Raw genomic sequence first — 21,187 nt, 5'->3', positions numbered from 1 at the left:
GTGTGTCGTGGGTAAACTTGCTTCTGTTTTAAATGCTTTTTCCTTATTCAGGCAGAATGCATCCTCAAGTCATTGTGATGATGCCTAATTTTTTACTTTGGCTGAGTAAAGAATACCTCTCTAAGGTTTGCCATCCGCCTGGATGGAACAATTATACTTTCGCAGGGTGTCTTCACTTTTTCAAACTGGGGTGTTCGGGGCTAGGATCTACCCGTGAAACGTATAAAGTAAACAAAGAAGCAATGCGAACGCCCGATGAAATGTGACGTACATAATACGTTTCTCGCACGTGGTCTGTTAATGGTCTGTTAAAATTGTCGTGGCATTTCAACTGCCAGGTACTTTTCCATCTCTATGTGGTGAAGCACGTAACAAGATCTGAGGGCTATTCAAGGTAAAAAGAGGAACTAGATGGTAACGACGTGGTCAAATTAGATATACCCGTCAGCTAAATTATGCCATCTGTCAAGATCCATCCCAAGTTGACCTAATTCAGAATAAGATAGCAGCAGATCAAATTGAATTTGTATCCTAAACCCGGTTGATTGAGGAAAAATTTGTTGATATCTTTGGCATGATCGGTAGATTTCTGCTATACCTACGTATCTACGGCCTGTCTCTTGGAAGTTTTCTGCATTAAGACCTGCTCTTTAATTTTCCCTATGTGATCCTCTGCTAGGAAGCCAACCAACAAAAGATGCTATAGGACAATGATAACTGAATCAGCAAGAAATATTCAAACTTCAATGATCAGTCGTAATGAAAATATGGCTAGGCCTTGGTAAGCAAATTCAGGATGCCAACCCCACCAAACCAGCCTCAGACTCCTTATGAGTGGTTTTGTTTGGTGCCAGGATCAGTGGCCAACTCTAACCAAATAATAAAACTATGATTATTTGTAAAAAGGAACCTTTGTTTCAGACCTCAGATCTTGGGTCATCCTCGATTTAATTATCGTAGGACATCCACCCAACCACAACTGATCTGCTCAAGCTGCAATCACACAGGGACAATTGTCCCTTTCACATAAATTTTATTTTCTTGAAGAGGCAAAATGTATTCTCAGTAAGGCCAACTGTTTTCCCTATATATTTCGCACTACAGAGGGAGGACAAGTGAGCAGAGAGCATCTCACATATTCTGGCGGACATCAGGAGTTAATGCCATCCATTTGTTCTTAATCATCAGATTTCTTGTACTAGAAGCTGCGAGGCGAAGATTGCGGATTCTCCCTGAAGAACTCGGAAAGCTAGTCTGTGCTCACTCAGCCTATCATAATGGTTTGTCTCATCTTGACAATGATTGCTGTATCAGTTACTCGAGAGATATATATAAAGTTCTTCATCAACTCAGTTCATCATGCTTGCTTTCGTATACACACTCTATAATTATATGTAAATTGTGCATTGTGCTTTTAGGTCCCGAAGCCCGACGCGTCCACTTTGATGGAGAACTCTAATGGTACTAGTGTATTACAACTTTGTGTGACACAAGGCGAACCGACGCTAGTAACTCCTGCTGAAGAGACAGAGAAGGGGCTGTACTTCCTCTCGAACCTCGACCAGAACATTGCGGTGATAATCCGTACAATTTATTGCTTCAAGTCAATCGAGAAAGGCAATGAGCAAGTCGGAGAAGTGATCAAGGATGCCTTGAAAAAGGTTCTTGTGCATTACTACCCTCTTGCTGGGCGCTTGACCATTAGCCCTGAGGGAAAGCTCATCGTGGATTGCACTGGAGAGGGAGCATTTTTTGTCGAGGCCGAAGCAAATTGTACTCTGGAAGAGATTGGAGACATAACTAAGCCTGATCCTGAGACGCTTGGGAAATTGGTTTATGATGTTCCAGGTGCTAAGAATATACTAGAGATGCCACCGCTGGTGGCTCAGGTTCGTAAAATTTTTCTTTTGCGTCTTCTGCTTTATCATCTGCTACAAACAAATTATGTTGCCTTGCTAACATATTTGCGGTCCTTTGAATTACATGAAACACTTAAAGAATTTCAGACTTGATAAAAGTTGAAACTGTCATTACAGTCCTAGGCTCCTAGCAATATATTCCAACTATTTATGCCTGAAGGCTCTCAAGAATTAGCCATCTCCCTACAGAGGAAGAAATATTGGCAGAAACAGTATCCCAGCATGTTTATTCTGCTATGACCTCACTTATTACCGACCTCATCCGTCAAAATCACTAAATGAGAAGCTCATGTTACAGATATTTTCACATTTCCCTGTATCAGTGTATGGACTTATCGCATGATTGAGAAGAACTTGAAGCTTCCCTTTTTTGGTGTTTGCCAGGTGACTAAATTCAAATGCGGAGGGTTTGTTCTAGGGCTGTGCATGAATCATTGCATGTTTGATGGGATTGGAGCTATGGAATTTGTGAATTCGTGGGGTGAAACAGCCAGAGGATTGCCTCTCACAACCCGACCTTTCCATGACAGAACCATTCTAAAATCCAGGAACCCTCCTAAGGTGGAAAACCTTCATCAGGAATTCGCCGAAATAGAAGACAAGTCAAACACGGCTGATCTCTACAAGGACGAAATGCGATACAGTTCTTTCTGTTTTGATCCTGAGAAGCTCGAGAAGCTAAAGGCTAAAGCAATGAAAGATGGGGTTCTTGAGAAGTGCACTACTTTTGAAGCTCTCTCGGCATTTGTATGGAGAGCTCGAACTAAGGCACTCGACATGCTGCCTGATCAGCAGACAAAGCTTCTCTTTGCGGTGGACGGGCGGCCTAAGTTTGAACCTCCTCTTCCAAAAGGGTACTTTGGAAATGGAATCGTGCTCACCAATTCCATTTGCGAAGCAGGTGAAATTCTGGAGAAACCCCTTTCATATGCAGTTGGGCTAGTTCAGGATGCAATCAAGATGGTCACAGATGGTTACATGAGATCGGCCATAGATTACTTCGAGATAACAAGAGCAAGGCCATCTTTGGCTTGCACCCTCCTGATCACAACTTGGTCAAGGTTGTCCTTTCACACCACGGATTTTGGATGGGGCGAGCCCATCTTGTCGGGGCCTGTGGCATTGCCTGAGAAGGAAGTGATTCTGTTCCTTTCCCATGGGAGCGGGAGGAAAAGCATCAATGTGCTTCTCGGTTTGCCTTCTCATGCTATGAAGATCTTTGAAGAACTGATGCAGTTCTAGACATCGGTTATAAAGAAGACCTCTCTTGCTTGGTGATTTATTTCTGTGCAGGATCCCATGATCTCAAAATTCATTATGTGTATGATCTTACTTATGTTGTTCGGTTATCTCTAAGAAAATATTATGTTGGCTGTTGGCATAGACTGGTAATGGAATCCAGAGATGGTTTGTGGCTGTGAGGACTGGGCACAAAGTCACTGTTCTGTGGTTTATAAGCTGCGCTTCATGTGATAAAAATATTGTCGAAATTAATCGTTCCAGATGATGAACACCCTAGTCAAGAAATTTATGTGGCCTAAAATGAAAGAATTCTTAGACCAATCAACAAGGACCTTGCACAAGTAAATGCCAAAGCTCAAGACTTTCAGGCGTCCATCTTTGTAGAACTGAACTTTCATCATGACACCATAACAAAGAACGTAAAACTGATCTAGAATTTCTTTGACAAAAGGAACAACCTACCATCTAAGACACCATGCCTTAACCTTCAAAGATGAAAGGAAAGAAACGATATGACACATACTGCTCGCATCAGTGTTTGAGACTAAGCTGTTCATTGCTCCTTCCAACATGACATGTAAGAGATAGAATTTCATTTATATGTTTTCTTTATGTTTCTTATTTTATTTGATTGTCTGTTGATATAGCCGGTAGCCTTTATTTTGACCCTCAACGATGCTTTATTTAAATCATGAGGAGCCTCGGCTAGCTTAGCACTAGCAGACAAAAGTTAATTAACCTCACTCGCTCTTATAGTGAATTTCGCAACTCTTCACTGGTTTCCACTGAATCTTTTTTATTCCTAGTCTAGACTCTAAGTTTGTGTTAACTTTGAAGAAAGAAAAGGATGAAAAGCTACCATCTTTCAAAGAGCTTGTTCAGAGTTTCCATGTAAAGATCTATATGCAAACTTTGAGGAAATTGCTATGTTTTTACCCTGCTAAGCTTCCCCTGAGTTCATTGATTGTCTGTAATTAACCATGCTTCATTCCGATCATCAATTAATTGGCAATCTTATTCTTGTTTGGAACTGAAAAATGGGACATTGTGCATTGTAAAAAAATAAACAAAGGGAGAAGAAACACGTTCTCGCAGCATGTGTGCATACACTAGTCAAAGCACAGATTTATCTGTTGGATTAGCTGTCTAGCTAAACTGATCAGGAAATTAACTGCTCAACATACATGAAGAATGCAGACATGTATTAGTATGTCTCGGACCACCATAACATATATTGCAGACAACAGAATAAAACATGAGTTGCTGTAATGCGTCTCCTGAAATTTTCAGTGGATTCTCTTTCCCTAATGTGGACAGACAGAAACCTCGATGTAGCTTGAATAGAAACCATATAGAGAGACAATGAGTGACTAGGGGGAATCAATCACCAGGTACTGTTGGGAGTGTGCATCTTCACGTCACTCTCACAACATGTTCTCCGAAAACCTACTGATTATATGGGGGCCCACGTTTAGCATGCAACAAGTCCCTCCGGTAAAGTGGGTGCTGTTTGCTAAAGATTTGCCTTGCAATAATACCAAGGAAAAGACAAAAGTATTTGTGGGAGAGTGGCAAGTGGGTGGTAAAAGGATGCAAGAAAAGGCCACATAATGAGGCCCCAGAGTATTCTTAACGCCCACCACACAGGCCTATATCTCTTTTGGATGGCCTGTAATTGAGTGCATTTAGGCTGTAGATGCAGAGATTGGCTTGCTTGGACTTGATGGCAATTTGGTCAGTGGTGGTTCTGTAACCAGGCACATTGCATGAACTGGATGAGCTCCACATCAAGCTTGCCTCGCAGGAAGACACAATGGCCGACTCTCTAGCGCACTCGATCCCGTCCACCGTCGGTATCTCCAGCTTGTACACCCCATACCTATTTGTGGTTCTCTTGACTGAGAATGATATCTGCTCCGTCGTCTTCGGCGACACGGCCTCGAATTTGCAGTCTATTTTCACTTCTGCACCTGTTTCAGATCAACCAAATAAAAGGGTCTTGTGTCAAGAACTTGCAATTTTAATTAAACTTTTTGCAGTGACCTTTAAAGGTGTTTTGTAACTGCCTTTGTTTCGGTACTTCCGATTTGGGTTTCACTTGTAATATTTAATAGAATGACTTGCAGTACTTGTGATGTGACTGGCTGATGAATTGAGTCTGCATTAACACGCATAGCCGATAAAGACATTAAAATGTACAAGACTTGAACACTAGAATGCACGGTGATCCTGTCATTGGACTGGCAGAAACAAAGATGCAAAAGCAAGAAAGAGCAGGATGTGAATGAAGCGAAGCTTGTTTTGTACCTGGTAGAAAGTAGCTGTGCCTAGAGAAGGTGTTGTTGGAGCAGATGTCACAGTAGACCATGCCCATAACTGTGATGTGGGCGTTGGGCTTGGCTGGTTCAACTTGTGAAGGGAGCGAGTGGATGAAGAGGAGAGACACGATGAAGAAAATGGGCGCATTCAAACTCATGGTTGGTTCTTGTTTTTCTTGGTGGATGGGTGTTCGGAGAGAGAGAGAGAGAGAGGATTAAAGAATGATAGTTTCACAGGAAAATGTGGTGCGGATAAATGGAGACTGAAGAAACACCACTCGGTCTACTGATCTGATGCACAAGAAGTTAAAGAGGCCTTTCTTTATCTTTTCTTGCAATCAGAGTACACAGACACGTGAATGTCCTTTGGCTGATGTGAGGACTCTGTGTGCGTGAGAGAGAGAGAGAGAGAGAGATAGAGAGGCTTGTTTTCAGAGACTCATGAGTGGCTCATGAGTGGTGGTTGCTCTTGGAGGTCTGCTAAGCCTTATAGTTACAAAAGACTTTGAAGCTCAAGATGTATATATATACCGACTTGAAGAACTGACTTCCAGTTAACTTTTGGCTTATCAGTAACCTGAACCATTAATGGATTTTGGTGAATTTTCTCACTAAACTTGCTACCGCCATTACACTAGCCTTGTTGCAAACTGTTACATAAACAGCATTGTACCAAGAGGGTAAAAAAATTAATATAGATTCATTTGACGGATGGCATGATAAACGGAATCAATTACAGCGCGGAAATATATGAAAATTAGTTCGACACGTTGTGGGTCCTCGTGATTTTCTTTGGGGAAAAAGTCACTAAAAATCCCAAATTATGCCATTGTGACATATTTACTTCAAACTTTTTTTTATGACACCAAAAATCCCAAACTATACTCAGTGTTACACATTTACCCTAAACTTTTTTTTGTGACACCAAAATCCTAAACTATGCTCATTGCGATACATTTACCCTCCGTTTGGGTTCAGTTAAAAATCACTGTTAAAATCTGACACCGAAAACCCTAAATTAAAATTAAACCCAATCGCTGTTACTGTTCATCGCCTTCGATGCACTGTTCATCGTCCCATCGCTGCCGAGATCCTCGTGGACATTCGGCTATGTATAATTCATCTTTTATTTTCTTTCCTTTTTTTTTTTCTTTTGTTGTAATCTTCTTGCTCGTTCCTTTAGGGTTCATCTTTCTGGGTAAATACCTCCATTTTCCCCTCTTAACTTCATTAGTCAAATACTGGCAAAATCAATCCATGGACTTCGCCACTTTGATCACCGCTTCTCCAAACCTTTGGAATAGAACTGGAAGATTGGCAAATAATAGCCAATGTTTGCACCGCCGTGATTCCAAGGCACATTCCATGATGATACGGCGAAATTCCGCGACTTCGAGAAAAGGAGGGAAAAGGTTCGACAGCTCCTGATGTTTCCCTGAAATGGGTTAAAGACATGGAGAGTAGCCCTAGTAGTGCAGAAGCTTGTGAGAAAGAGGAGGAATAGAGTGACATGGACAACTCGGCTACTCCATATCTCGGCGAGCTCGGTCCCAAGTAAAACACAAAATTGGGTTCAAGAGCGAGATCTTGTTCTTGAACATCGAGCAAGGCTCATAGTCATCGGACTGCTGCGGCGGCCTTAGAATCGAGGTGGCCGAGCGAGCCCCCCCACGTCCTCGATCCCAGGTCGGGAAGCATGGACAAACCTCGGCCGAGGTCGTCGTCCACGGATGAGTACTTGAAGACGATGAACAGTAACAGCAATTGCAGTGCTTCGATACTTTTCTCTTTTTTAGGTTTGATTTTTATTTTCATTTTTTTTTTCTGATTGGGCGCTCACGTGGCGCCACGTCAGCGACGCATAAGAGCCACGTCAGATTTTAACGGTGATTTTTAATGGAAGGTAAATGTGTCACAATGAATATAGTTTAGAATTTTTGGTGTCACAAAAAAAAAGTTGAAGGTAAATGTATCACACTGGACATAATTTGAGGTTTTTGGTGTCACAAAAAACGGTTTGGGATAAATGTGTCACAACGGGCATAGTTCAGGATTTTTGGTGGCTTTGTCCCTTCTTTCTTTTTTATTTCTGATATAACGAGCCTACAAAATGCTATATCAAACGAGCGCGTGATTATTTCCATCATTGGAGTAGTCGCGCTACATTTCAACTCATAAACTCAAGCAAAACTACGAATGTGCAAAACCATTTTCCTGTGAAAGCTCTTCGTGTTTTTTTGACGATGCGGTGCTTTAAGCATGTCCGATGTTCAGTATACGGTAAAACCCTTTCCATCCTATGAAGATACATGCTTTGACATTTACTCGGATTCATTGTCCCCAGACGGGGGGAATGAAAAGAACAGGACGTGTGATTGGACGGATGAGGGGCATTTATGTCGTTCATGTGAACATCTATGCTGAATCGGTGAAGCGATAGGGGAGCGCAATTACTGTGTCATCCGCCAGAGCATCCGCTCTTCCCTCCCTCCCGCTTTCTCGTGACTCCTCTCTCTCTCTCTCTCCATCTTTCCATCCATGGCGGTGCGGGTGCAGCAACTCACGCATCTTTGCTTGCTCTGGAAAGTGGGGGCGGCCCTCGTTTTGGAAGAAACGGTTGTGCTGGGGTTATGAGGGAGGGAATGGAAGGGGGTGGGTGGGTTATATTCAAGTATAGTGTCGTGTGTTGGTGCATATTTATTCGGGAAAATCATCTATTGAGCTTATTGCACTTTTGTCAATTCGATCCGAAACTTTTTCATTATGCCAATTGAGTCTTAAATATTTTTTATGCTTTGTTAATTGAGTTTATCCGGCCACATAAGACTGCCAGTGTCGGCCAAAATTGATCGGATAAACTCAATTGGCAAAATGTGAAAGGGTCTAGGATTCAGTTAGCACAAGAAAAGGTGCGATAGGTAGAACTTTTTGGACAATTTTCCCTATTTATTCTTAAATCCCACCAATTAAAGTATGGATAATGGCCGTTGGTTGCTGACCAGGCTAATTTAAAAATCCTTAGAAAAGTTCGAGAATTTGATTAGATAGATAAAAAATTGAAAGACTTGAATGGAAAATTTGTTCGAGTTCAAGACCCAAAAGTGCACTTTCACCTTTACATCTATATGGAGCTCTTGTTGTGATGGCCTATATAGAAAGAGATTTTCCTCATGGGGGCCTAATTTGAGCTTTGGTTCCTTGATTTGGGGGAAATTTCAAACTATGCTTGGAGATGGAAGGGTGGCCCTTTGCTTTGTCCATCTTGTCTTGCACTTCATGTCTTTTATTTTCTGGTGGGCGTTCATGACAAACTTTAACCATGAGCTAGCAATACTACCAAGAGCCAATGTCACTGGACACTCCCGTTCAATCCCTATTCGAATCACCACATTTTCGTGTTCTTTGAAGCCGCTCAAACGAGCACCGACGCGTGTGCTACGATTATTGGTAGTGTGAGATTGCGAATTCTAATACCCTTAGAAATTTGTTGAGCATTCAAAGAGTATTGGATCTTATATCGGCAAATATAAATATATTATACACGCGCATTAATGTCATTCAAGATGACAAGCTTTGTGCAAAGAGTTACATTTTGGGCTCTTGCATCGAAGCTATAAATGTGTTGGTTTCGAGAATAGTTCTTCTTCTTTATTTACTTTTTTCGGAAAAAAGTCACCGTTCTCTTTTTTTTTTTTTTACCAATAGTTTTTCGACATTTACCAATACCTATCGAAAGTTATCCAATGCCAATTTCGTCTTAAACATTTTAATATAATGTTAATTCAGTTCTTCCGACTAATTTTGGCCGGATTTTATTGATGTGGATAACTTTTAATAATATTTTTAATATTTAAATGAATTTTTACATTTTTTTTTTCTCCCCTCCCTCGTTCCTCCAGCCGGTCGTTGGATCGGCGGCCTGCCAAAGGCCAACCTTGCTGGCCACTGGCAAGGCTTACCCTCGACAGCGACGGTGAAGGCAAGCCTCGCCATGGCTGAGTGAAGCTCGACCCTTGCCAGCCCAACGCAAGGCTGCCCTCACGGCCATCTAGCGAGGGCGAGCCTCGCTGGCCTCTGGCCGGTCGTCGGACCGGCGGTACGACGACCGGCTGGAGGAAGGAGAGAGGGGAGGAAAAAAAATCAAACGAAAAATAAAAAAATTCAAAAAAATATTATAATATTATAATATTATTAAAAATTGTCCATGTCAGCACCAGCAGCCGGCGTTTGCATCAGTAATATCTAGGCAAAATTAGCCGAAATGACTAAATTGACACTATATCAAAAAATTTAGGACTCAATTGGCACTAAAAAAGATTTATGATTAAATCGATATCAATATAAAAGGTTTATGACTTTTTTTACTCTTTTCCCCAAAGAACTCGTATTTTTGGGCATAGAAGTTGGTGCAGAATAGAGCAATTAATTTTGTTCGGAAAGAATGATACCAGTGATTGAGTCTTGCCGTATGAGGTTTCGGCTGAGGCTTTATTTTGTGTCTTGGGTGGTTCGAAAAGAGTGAACTTGGGCTTACTCCTGATTTTGGGCTTTTCTACTTGATTTTGGGCTTTTCCGTTCGGATTTGAAATTCTTTGTGTGCAAATGGGATGTACGGATACATAGTGAATAGACATTTGAGCAGGCATGGGGGCTAATGATTTGAGTAGATTAATACTCATAACTATCCATTTATATCTTGAAATCGAGCAAAGTTAACATTTAATCCTTGATAACTCGAGCACTATATAGACCGAGTGAGTTTGGGTAAGCCTCATGTGCGAGACGCGACGGATATATACGGACGTGAATAAATGGGGCTATTGTGAACTCATGACTCGATCTTATGACCTATCTTCTGGTATCGTGTCACTCGCGAGACCAACTCGTTTTGTCCCAAAAATTCTAAAATATCGAGAAATAGGCTTGAGCGAAATTTTAGATTATGAATATCATAATTCAAATATATATATATATATATATCTTTCTTGATTCAAGAACGGTCTCAAATATATGGGAAGAAGACACCTTTTTAGGTGCACTGGGAGTATATGTTTAAAAACTGTAAGGATTGAACTCGATTATGGTAGTTCGAATAATTAGAAATTGAAAATGTGCTATACATATATGTACATATGAGAAGTAAAAGTGCAATATGTACATTCGGAACGAACAAATTTAATGGCGGTTCAATATCACATCCTTGCGGAGCCCTCAATAATGCCATGAACTCAAGTCATGAAGTAGGATGTGCGTGTGATTTTCAAAAAACGTCTACATATAGGACTGCATATTGGGAAAATGACATAATAGTAATTAAACTTTAGCTTAATATGTAATATGGTCTCTCAATTTTTAATTTGTTCAATGTGATTTCTTACAGTAGCCAAATTTACAATGTGGTCCCTGAACTTTCAATGTGGTATATGGACCGATGGTAAATGTTCAATTTAATCCCTGAACTATATGAAAATATTCAATGTTGTCCCTGAACTTGAATTAATAGAAGGACAACATTAAATATTTTCATATAGTCCAAGGACTAAGTTGAATATTATAAAAAATTCATGGATCATATTAAATAAAATGAAAGTTCATGGATTACATTACACAATGAATTAAAGTTTCCGGATCATTTTTGTCATTATCTCCTGTATATTTCTCAACAATATGGATCGATAATTGATTAGATCGAACGGATTTTCGCAGTAGGTGGTGAAAAGACACAATTCGGACGTTTTCTCCACCTAATTTACTCCATCATGTCATATGCTCGCCGAAAGCGACATTCATCCTCGGTGTAATTGGTAAGTTCCTCTTCACTTCACAAAGCTCTCAATTCACGACAAGATATGATACTCCAGTACACAGCAAAAAAGGACACGCCAGACCATTGATTACCAAGGAAAGATCAAAGGTGAAAAAGATGTTCGCATTTACGTGTCGGGGGACGCAAGCGAGCTATTTACTGCTGAGCACGAGAGAGAGAGAGAGAGAGAGAGAGAGAGAGAGAGAGAGGCAGAGACAAACGCTCGATGACTTGGGCAAATACAAGGCGTGGGCCCGTGGGGGGCGGCGTCGCCGACGCCACATCCGACGATGTTGCCAATGTCCTTTCATTCCCTTTCTCTTGTCCTCTTCTTCTCCACATTAATCCCACTTGTCTTCCTCTTTTTATCGAGTTAAATGTGTGACCCCCACCTCGTGATCTTGTCGCGTACTTCCTTTTAGCTCATATGGTGTCGCATTCGTAACCAGAGGAAGAAAAAAACTTTAGACCCCTTTATAGAGACTTCAATCCACCACCCGATCTTTCGAGCTTTTAGAGCGAGCGGTTGTATGCTAAGTTAAACCAGGCATCCCCCCGTATTGCCCCGTCAATAGGATTCCCATATCGTTCTAGCCTTCCCACGAAGGGGAGCGTCTATGACATTACCGTTCAAGTTTTTTTGAAACATTAATGAGAATCACAAGATTTGTGGCAAATTTTTCGATAGCTTAAACTTTCGAGGAGAATGATTTGTTTATCGTCTTAACTTCAAATATAACGAAATTAGAATCGCACATCACGGATCCCGATTCTCTCTAATTGTTATCCGGGTTCATTTTCCCGTGTGCGTCAGTCTCGTATTTCTACCTTTGGGGATGCGCCAAGTGGGGGTTATGTCGCCGGTCAAGCCCGGTTTTTTACGTGAGAAGCAGCGATACAAAATGTCCTGGACAACTTTCTAACGGTGTAGACTTCTGGAGAGAAGAGAATCATGATTTCATACTCAAAACTGCTATCATTTCCGTCGTAGTCTCAGAGATTATCAGTTCAGGATCAACTGTCGCATGAAACCTTGTTGGACCCAGGAACAAAATGCACCGAAACATCTCGACACCTTTTGATGGTGCAAGACCCGCACGGCCTCCAACCAAAGTATTGCCCCGAAACACACAAAAAAATGTACGAATCTCGTACCCATTGTAGGCCTGGAATTCCACGACCATTTTCCTCCTCCCCTTTTTTTTTATCATCATTACTATCATTGTTATTATTTCAGAATTTTGCCTTCCTTGAGGATGAGGGATATTTTCTTCTATCTTCCCGACCATCATTGATGGCGACATTCTGTCCCTTTTCCCAAGCGAAACGTTTTGTCCCTTGTCATTTCTGAATCTCCATGGTTCTCACTCTTTTTAACTCATCTACTTAATCAAACAATCGCAACTGACCAATAGTACCATTTCCTCTCCATTTTTTTTTAATCATTTTGTTTATTAATGTTGCAACAAGGAAAAGGGTCGATTAAACTATGTTATTCACCTTGTTCTCCAGATCGGGCCGGCCCAAGGAAATACCAACAGATGGGATTTTTGTCCTCTACTTTGGCAGCAGAATTTCCAAAGCAGCGCTGGAGGAAACGACGAGGAATGAACCCTAGATAACAGCTTAGCCTTGGGTGATGAAACGTAGGCTGGGATTTGGCACGTCCTTCCAATCACATGGAACTTCTACATATCTCCACTTTTTGTCTCATTTTCCTTACTCTCCTCTGTCGTCTTTTGCCTCCTACCCATGCAGACAAGAAAGGAGAAGGGGGAAATGCCTCTGCATAAGAGTAAGACATCGGCGCATTCCGAGTCTTTCTTTCTGTAAGAAGAGCTCTTCAGCTCTAAAAATAACACCAACGACCCATTAAAGCTCGTCCTTCTTTTCCTTCTTCAAAGTTTTGGTGAACGAGACCTTGAACCCCACCTCCTTCTTTCCAAATTTTAAGAGAGAGAGAGAGAGAGAGAGAGAGAGAGAGAGAGAGAGAGAGAGAGAGAGGACATGATCAATTCTCTGTGTGGAAGCATGGGTTCACTCAAGAGTGAGAACTCATGCACCAACATGACCCACCCACCAACCTCACCATCTGACTCATCGTCTATCTCAATGTCAGAGTCCAAGAAGACACCTCCTCCATCTGAAATGGATCATAGCAGCTTCACCCCGCCGAGCCTCAGCTTCCCGTCGCTCAAGGCCCACAAGGAAGAAGAAGCCGAAGTCCAGTCGCCCACCGCCGCCCTCCTCGAGTCCTTCTTCTCCGACCAGCTCGATGGCGACTTCATGATCTCTTCCCCTGCGAGGACCAACCTCACTGCCCACAATGGTACTAACACTAACCTCCCATCACCCCACAGTCCGAACTTCAGCTACATCAACAGCTTGACCTATGCTCCCAACATCCAAGGGCAGTCCCTCTCGTGGTACTCCCCACCGCGGCTCTTCTCTTCGCCGCTTGGTCCGCTCCGAGGGAAGGGTATGAGCCCTCTCCACAAGGTCTCGAACAATAACAACAACAATAGCAGTAACAATAACAATAGTAATAACAACGACAGCAGCAACAGCAATAGTAATAACAATCATAATCCGTATATGCAAGTTGGGAGTAATCTTGCTCTGCCTGCTATCGAGGATTACTTGGAGGACTACCAGAAGGAAGAGTTCACGATATATCCTTCGCAGTTCGACGCCAGCCCGATGCTCGAGTGCATGTCAGTAGGACCGAGGTATGGCCGGCCGATGAGCGAGACGGTGGGCAGCGGATCTCAGCTCACTCAGGAGAGCGATGTGTATTATCCCGGGTCTTGCGAGTCGAGTTCGCAGATGCCTCTGTCTCAGCAGCTGCAACGAGAGCACCTCCAAGAGAAGCGGCAACAGCAACATGATCAGTCGACTCAGCAGCATCAAAACCTGGCTGACACTTTGATGATGCCCATCGCTATTGGCTCCGAACAGGTATCTCTCTCCATCGCTTCACGAAAACTATTAGATGGGGGGTCACGGTAGACTGGGTCAATCATAGTAATAACTGTCTAACGTTGTAATATCATGTACATCATTCGTCCGATCACAAGTTCATGTAATTCATCCACATAATCGGATCTTCTTAGGCAATATCTTGTAAAGCCCGGTGCACACACGTGGGCAGTGATTGCAGAGATAAATCTCAAACCGGATATGTAAAGTTCAAAGACATATAGTTGATATATTTAATTGTCTCGTGACTTGACGAGTCTAATCTCTTGGGAGTAAACGAGTCCACATATAAGGGCCAATGTACCTCGCGAGACATTAGATTTCTACTGCGCATCTCAATAGATCTTGAACAGAGTTTGATTTTAGGGTGCGCTTATTTCGCGAAAAAGAATAATTTGAAAAATATTTTCCTATAAATGATCGTTTGAAATAATAAGAGAAATTTTTTTTTCGTGTTATTGATAACAATTCGTGTTTAAATATTATCTTGGACGATAAAAATATTTTTCGATCATTTTTATTTGTATAAATGGTACAAGCGATTATTTTTAAAAATATATTTTATAAATCATTCATTCTCTGCAAAACAAACGGAACATAATATTCTATCGTATTTATTCCGGGAAGCATATACTAAATGCCTAATTTTTTATGGAAAATCTTTTACCATTTCAGACGTTGTGTCACATCATCAGCACCTATTCCATTTCTTTTTCTAAATACTATCATGCTTATTTAATATCACTCAACAAGCATCCGAAAAGCAGAAATCCGATCATATATCTACATATAATAAATGTCTTTCTATCTATCAGGAACAAGACAGTGGGCTTCAACTGGTGCACCTCCTCCTTGCGTGTGCTGAAGCAGTGGCCAAAGAGGACTACATGCTGGCCCAGAAGTACCTCCACCACCTCAACCGCATCGTCTCGTCCATCGGCGACTCCATGCAACGCGTCGCCGGCTGCTTCACCGAAGCCCTGAGTGCCCGCCTCGCCGCCACCCTTGCCACTCGCCCCACCTCCTCCTCCGCGAAGCCCTTCTCCCCGTTCCCCCCAAACTCCGTCGAAATCCTCAAGTACTACCAAATCCTCTACCAGGCCTGCCCCTACATAAAATTCGCCCACTTCACCGCCAACCAGGCCATCTTCGAGGCGATCGAGTTCGAGGAGCGTGTCCACGTGATCGACCTAGACATCCACCAGGGCTACCAGTGGCCAGCCTTCATGCAGGCCCTCGCTGCCCGGCCAGGTGGGGCCCCCTTCCTCCGAATAACCGGAGTCGGTCCTGACATCGAGGCTGTGTGCGAGACTGGCCGGTGCCTCACGGAGCTCGCCCACTCCCTCCACATCCCCTTCGAGTTCCACCCAGTGGGGGAGCAGCTGGAGGACCTCAAGCCCCACATGCTGAACCGGCGGGTCGGGGAGGCACTGGCGGTGAACTCCGTAAACTGCCTCCACCGCGTCCCTGGAAATTGCCTCGGGGGCCTGCTCTCCATGATCCGCGACCAGGCCCCGAACATCGTGACCCTCGTCGAGCAGGAAGCGAGCCACAATGGGCCCTACTTCCTGGGCCGGTTCCTGGAGGCGCTGCACTACTACTCGGCCATCTTCGACTCGCTGGACGCCACGTTCCCACCGGAGTCGGCGCAGAGGGCGCAGGTGGAGCAGTACATCTTCGCACCGGAGATACAGAACGTCGTGGCGCGCGAGGGGGCAGAGCGGACGGTGCGGCACGAGCGGCTCGAGAAGTGGAGGAAGGTGATGGAGGGGAAGGGGTTCAGGGGGGTCCCGCTCAGCGGGAACGCCGTGACCCAGTCGAAGATCTTGCTGGGTCTGTACTCGAGCGACGGGTACCGCTTGACGGAGGACAAGGGCTGCTTGCTCTTGGGGTGGCAAGATAGGGCCATCATCGCGGCCTCTGCATGGCGATGTTAAAATTAAGCTTTTCCTTCCTTCCCTCTCTCTACGTGCAGTATGTCTCTTTTGCCCTTGTTGATCGATGCTTTTCACACAATGGACCAGGTTTCGTCGAAGTTTAGATTAATGGACAGAATGGGAAAGAGAGATAGGAGAGAGATCATGAAGGAAATGTTGGGGGGGGGGAGGGGTGGAAGGATGATTAATCATACGTTTTACTTTGTAGAGAAGAGAAAAAATGGGCTTAGGATGTGTTCGATTGCTAATTAATATTTGTTGTGTTTCGTGGCGAATAATATAGGGGGAGTACAAATAAAGTATTGTTATTATTACCGTGGATTTTCCCGACCGTTTTATGTCGTGAGTGTTGGATTTTAGGCCCTCTGAAATTTAGGTTACGCTTGTCACCCACAAACCCAAGACAATAATGGGATCCACAAAGAAAGACAAGGCATTCGTACTAATTGTTTGTAACCACTTAAAGAATGCGATCATGTTATATAAAATACACCAGCAATTGAATCACTTGTATGAAGATTTTAACTTTTGTAACTAGGCTGTGCGTACGTGTCATTCGGTATCGATGAAAGAAAATCACTAACATAGGCCTTATTTAATTTCAATTTTAATGTCACGTGCATATGATTCGTGTAAAACGGGATTTGTTCCCGTTAATGTTCACCATTGATCGGAAAAGGCAGAGCGAATGCAAAAATAACTAAGATTTCTATTGTATGTTTATCACGCTCATGAATTACCTCACTAGTCTGTAAAGTAAGACGCGAGTCAAAGTCCTAGTAGGCAGCCTAACCATATGCTTCTTTGCACCTTAGTAGCGTTGGATATCGATAGCATTGCACTGTCCATATATCGGCAAAGTAAGAGAGAAGACTGATGAACGCTTTGAGAATAGTTGTTACACTTTTTGCAGCTTTAGTTATATGGTGTTGTAGCAATTATATGGCAATGTAAATCGCTATTGCAGATTGGCTACAGTAGGTTATAGAATTACAGTGAGCAAACATTATAGTATGTAGTAGACCAATAAAAGATTTGGAATAGACTTGTTTTTGCAGCCGAATATGGTGTTAGACATAGGATTGAGCGGGTCTCATTTAAGGCCCACATGTGGAAGGGCTTGAAATGTAAATGACACGGTGAAAAGTGTTGTCTGAACTTATCATGTTTGAACCTGTCTGAACTTAACCCTCAGTTACGTAGGTTGTAGGAAATGGGGAATGTATAAAAGATTACAGAAGACAGATGGCTTAAAAGGGGACCGATTGGTGCACCGGCTAACCGAAGAGAACCATGCATGGTTGCTAATCTAATTGTAAAGGAGGAGCAGAGATGGAATCAACAGACACTCCAAACTTCATTTGATGAAGAGCTGCAAAGCGAAATACTTGCAATCCCGCTGGGATCTCAGACCACAGCAGATAGACTCGCCTGCACTAATTCCAGAACAGGGATCTTCACAGTGAAGAGTGTTTATAATAAGAACAGAGAGGAGAGTGAGGTTCGAGATGTGATCAGGGCATCCCTCTCTGGTAAAAAATTTTGGCAGACATCTACCCTACTCAAAATCAAACATTTTCTCTAGGGTGTTTGTCAAAATGCCTTATCTACCAACGATAAATTATTCAGGAGAACAGTTGTACCCGAACCAGTTTGTGATCTATGCCATCAGCAGCCAGAGACAATTGAACATGTCCTCTTGCTCTGCCCCTAGATGTCAAACTGAAGTGCATGCTTTGTTGGAAACCATAGAATACTTTCAATCAAGATAAGAAACTACGTTGGAACTACACTCAGATCAATCTGATCTGATAAGATGTCTGAGTAACACAGACAGGGCCTTGTGGGAGGTAAGTCTACTTATCAAGAAAGCCCAAGTCCTGCTGAGTCTCTTTTCAGATTTAAGAGTAGCCAATTGCAAAAGACAAATAAGGTGACGGACTAGATTGCAAAAGCCTATAGTAGAAAATGCCTTCCTTCTTGTCAATAGTTTCACATGCATAGTCAAGGCGTCCTCTACTGTGAAAATTGAAGTGCCTACCCTAGAATGCTTTCAATCAAGATCAGACAATCGAACTATACTTAATTCAATCTAATCTGATAAGGTATCTGAGTAGTACAGATCGGCCCTTGTGGTAGGTAAGTCTACTTATCAAGAAAGCTCAGACCTGGACCAAAAAAAAAAAAAAAAAGAAAGAAAGCTCAGACCCACTTGAGTCTCTTTTCAGATTTAAGAGTGGCCCATTGTAACAGAGAAGCAAATAAAATGACAGACTGGGTTGCCAAAGTTCATAGTAAAAAAAGCCTTCCTTCTAATTGGATTTTATATCCCCTCAAGTCCTTTGGTCAATTTTCTTTTTCTAGAAATGCACCTACGCACCTTTTAATGAATAAATATTATCTAGAATATTCGAGGCGCGACTCTTGCTCGTGCCTTTTTGATATAGCCAATCACATATCGAGAGAATAATTCATTTCACACTCAATCCGACCGAAAATGAATACGAGAATCAATTCTATCCACCCGACATCGCTCGCAATCAAACGAGTCCTTGTCGAGATCTTTCTCGGGGCTCCGGACATCTTCCCGTTAGGCCAGATTAGGAAGTATAATCATCGTGGACGAGAGAAAAGAACAAATGCTTCTTGCTTCTGGACCTGGTTGCAATATTCGAAGAGTGAATATAAGAACATATTCTCTCAACTTGAGCAAGCAAGGTACAAAATACAAATCATTCCGCCCACGGGACGATGCTGCACGCAAGAACTGCAGCTGAATGTCAACGGAACATACCTCAGACGATGCATGTCAGAGCAAGAACTAAGAATCTTTTTTTTTTAATTATTATTCTCTTTTTTAAGGAATAAGCTTTAATTATTAATTATTATATAACGTGGATATAGATAGGAAGGAATCGTGTTTTTTCACGGGAGTGGAGAAGATACTATTTGCCTGAGGAATCTTATCCATCTCGGACGATACCCGTTTTTTAGCTTTGAAAGATCTTGTCGGGTGTTTATGTACTTTGAATAATCGCAGTTTGGAGCTCTGTTTTGCCGCGACTCGCACGCGTGCCTTTACATACATTTCTCATCTCATGAAATGCATATATATTACACCAACGTTTTATCATAATAGATGAAGTAAACGATCGACCAAGGACGTACCCTACTAATATTTTTAAGGGTTAATATCACCAAAAGCAATCAAATTGGCGTATAAGTATCACATTTATCCTCAAACTAATTTTTGCACCCCAAAAGCTATCAAATCGGTGCACCCGTACCGCATTTATCCTAAACTAATTTTTATATCACAAAAATTCTCAAACTGATATATATATGCCATATTTACCCCAAAATTGATATACTCGTGCCATATTTTCCTCAAATTGTGGTAAATCTGGGATTTTATGATAAATATGACACAGGTGCATTGGTTTGTGATAAGTGTGGCATCGGTACATTAGTTTGAAGTAAATGTGGCATGAATGTATCAATTCGAGAGTTTTTGTGATCCAAAATAATTTGAAGTAAATATGACATGAACGTATTATTGTGGGTGGTTTTTTTTTTAATGTGAACCCTATTTTCAAAGAACGGAGTCAATCAAGTTATTAACTTATCATCCTTCATTGTAGTGTGGTTTCCCCACATGAACGTGGAGAGGACATAAACAGACAAGTTTGGTAATTAATGTAATTGCTAGTGCCTACGACCCAAACAAAACCTATTGAGTAGCGTTGCTCTTAGCAATTTCAATGTTTGCGCCCACCAGAAAATTTTTTCTAGATCCATGTCGAGCAAGTTCCCCGTTGTACCTATCACATTTTACGGCCGTTTCCACGATGCGATGGACTTAAAACGGTAAAAATCACGACGGAATTGCTAGGCCCTTCAAGAGCCGTTGGACAACCGGCGATGAATCATCAGTAGTTTCGCTTGTTGAAAAATTATCCCACATCGATTGATAATGGGTCCTAAATGCTCTTTATATTCATGTGATCTCCCTCTACCTAACAACTTAAGCTTTTGGTTTGGATTTTCTAACATGGTATCAGAGCCAATGCTATCCCGTTCACGAATGTGCATGGAAAAAATTTCATGTGAATATGCGATGTCAAAATTTCACGTGCTGTCACAACGGGTCTTAAATGCTCTTTATATTCATGTGGTCTCTCTCTACCTAATAGCTTAACCTTTTGGTTTAAACTTCCTAATATGGTATCAAAGCCAATGCTATCCTTTCCACAAATATGCATGGTAAAAATTCCATGTTACTGTGTGATGTCAAAATTTCACGTGCTGCTCGTAATCCGGCTTGCACGTGAGTGAGGGTATAGAAGAATTATCCCACATCGATTAACAACGGGTTATAAATGCTCTTTATATTCATGTGGTCTTCCTCCACTTAATAGTTTAAGCTTTTGGATTGGACTTTCTAACATCGATAACGAGCACCGTCAATCGTGGATTGTCAGCCGATCAAACGGGCTCGATGACTAGTTTAGTAGCATTGCCACAACAACCTGATTCTTCTGCCAAAAAAGAAGATTAATTTTTTTTGAAAAAAAAAATAGAAAAAAGGAAAGGAAAAAACAGGAAGAGACAAGAGTCGTTGTGTCGCTCTCTTACTTAGATTATGTGTTGATGCGGGGGTGACGACATGACAGTTTGGGCCCGACTAGGATCTGGATGGGCCCACATTAGCCGCAATTATGGGAGTCCGGACCACCAACTACTCCTTCGTGGGGGCCCACTTCCACGGTCTTGTTGGAGTGCCAGCTTGCCAAGTAGGCAAAGGCAACAGGGTTGGTACCACCCCGCACCCCAAGCTGGCCTCTTTTTTTTATTATTTTTTTTTAATATTCATAAGAGAAAACAAATTAACTGGACTCTACCCATAGGCTCGGGCCACAAAAAGAAAAAAGCTTCAAAAAATAAAATAAATCAGGGGTCGAATTTTCTCTCTTCCTTGTATACTAC

At 42.2% G+C, this 21,187-nt stretch overlaps 3 protein-coding genes across 3 annotated transcripts; 2 read left to right on the top strand and 1 right to left on the bottom strand.

Moving 5' to 3' along the window:
* Nucleotides 1-1,050: 1,050 nt before the first annotated feature.
* Nucleotides 1,051-3,340, top strand: LOC115680137 (omega-hydroxypalmitate O-feruloyl transferase-like). The gene is made up of 3 exons (XM_030603872.2): nt 1,051-1,280; nt 1,419-1,889; nt 2,304-3,340. Exons 1-3 carry the CDS (start codon nt 1,278-1,280, stop codon nt 3,159-3,161), a joined length of 1,332 nt encoding a protein of 443 aa, XP_030459732.1. The 5' UTR covers nt 1,051-1,277; the 3' UTR covers nt 3,162-3,340.
* Nucleotides 3,341-4,342: 1,002 nt separating this feature from the next.
* LOC115680096 (pollen-specific protein-like At4g18596) lies at nt 4,343-5,936 on the bottom strand. Its single transcript, XM_030603837.2, has 2 exons — nt 5,469-5,936; nt 4,343-5,131 (listed from the first exon to the last, which is right to left on the bottom strand). Exons 1-2 carry the CDS (start codon nt 5,635-5,637, stop codon nt 4,791-4,793), a joined length of 510 nt encoding a protein of 169 aa, XP_030459697.1. The 5' UTR covers nt 5,638-5,936; the 3' UTR covers nt 4,343-4,790.
* Nucleotides 5,937-13,295: 7,359 nt separating this feature from the next.
* LOC115680123 (GRAS family protein RAM1-like) lies at nt 13,296-16,268 on the top strand. The gene is made up of 2 exons (XM_030603859.2): nt 13,296-14,243; nt 15,080-16,268. Exons 1-2 carry the CDS (start codon nt 13,317-13,319, stop codon nt 16,199-16,201), a joined length of 2,049 nt encoding a protein of 682 aa, XP_030459719.1. The 5' UTR covers nt 13,296-13,316; the 3' UTR covers nt 16,202-16,268.
* The last annotated feature ends 4,919 nt before the right edge of the window (nt 16,269-21,187 follow it).

The sequence above is a fragment of the Syzygium oleosum genome, unplaced genomic scaffold, assembly GCF_021117445.2.
Source record: "Syzygium oleosum isolate NSW1041296 unplaced genomic scaffold, Sole_v2.1 Sole_v2.06, whole genome shotgun sequence".
Classification (NCBI taxonomy): domain Eukaryota; kingdom Viridiplantae; phylum Streptophyta; class Magnoliopsida; order Myrtales; family Myrtaceae; genus Syzygium; species Syzygium oleosum.
This window is presented reverse-complemented; position numbering and strand designations above follow the sequence as displayed.

Excerpts from the sequence above, each read along its gene's own strand:
- LOC115680137 (XM_030603872.2), top strand. Across the intron at positions 1,890-2,303 it reads TGCCACCGCTGGTGGCTCAG|GTGACTAAATTCAAATGCGG; the intron begins GTTCGTAAAATT and ends GGTGTTTGCCAG.
- LOC115680096 (XM_030603837.2), bottom strand. The coding sequence starts at position 5,637 with ATGAGTTTGAATGCGCCCATTTTCTTCATCGTGTCTCTCCTCTTCATC. Across the intron at positions 5,132-5,468 it reads GCACAGCTACTTTCTACCAG|GTGCAGAAGTGAAAATAGAC; the intron begins GTACAAAACAAG and ends GATCTGAAACAG.
- LOC115680123 (XM_030603859.2), top strand. The coding sequence starts at position 13,317 with ATGGGTTCACTCAAGAGTGAGAACTCATGCACCAACATGACCCACCCA. Across the intron at positions 14,244-15,079 it reads TCGCTATTGGCTCCGAACAG|GAACAAGACAGTGGGCTTCA; the intron begins GTATCTCTCTCC and ends TCTATCTATCAG.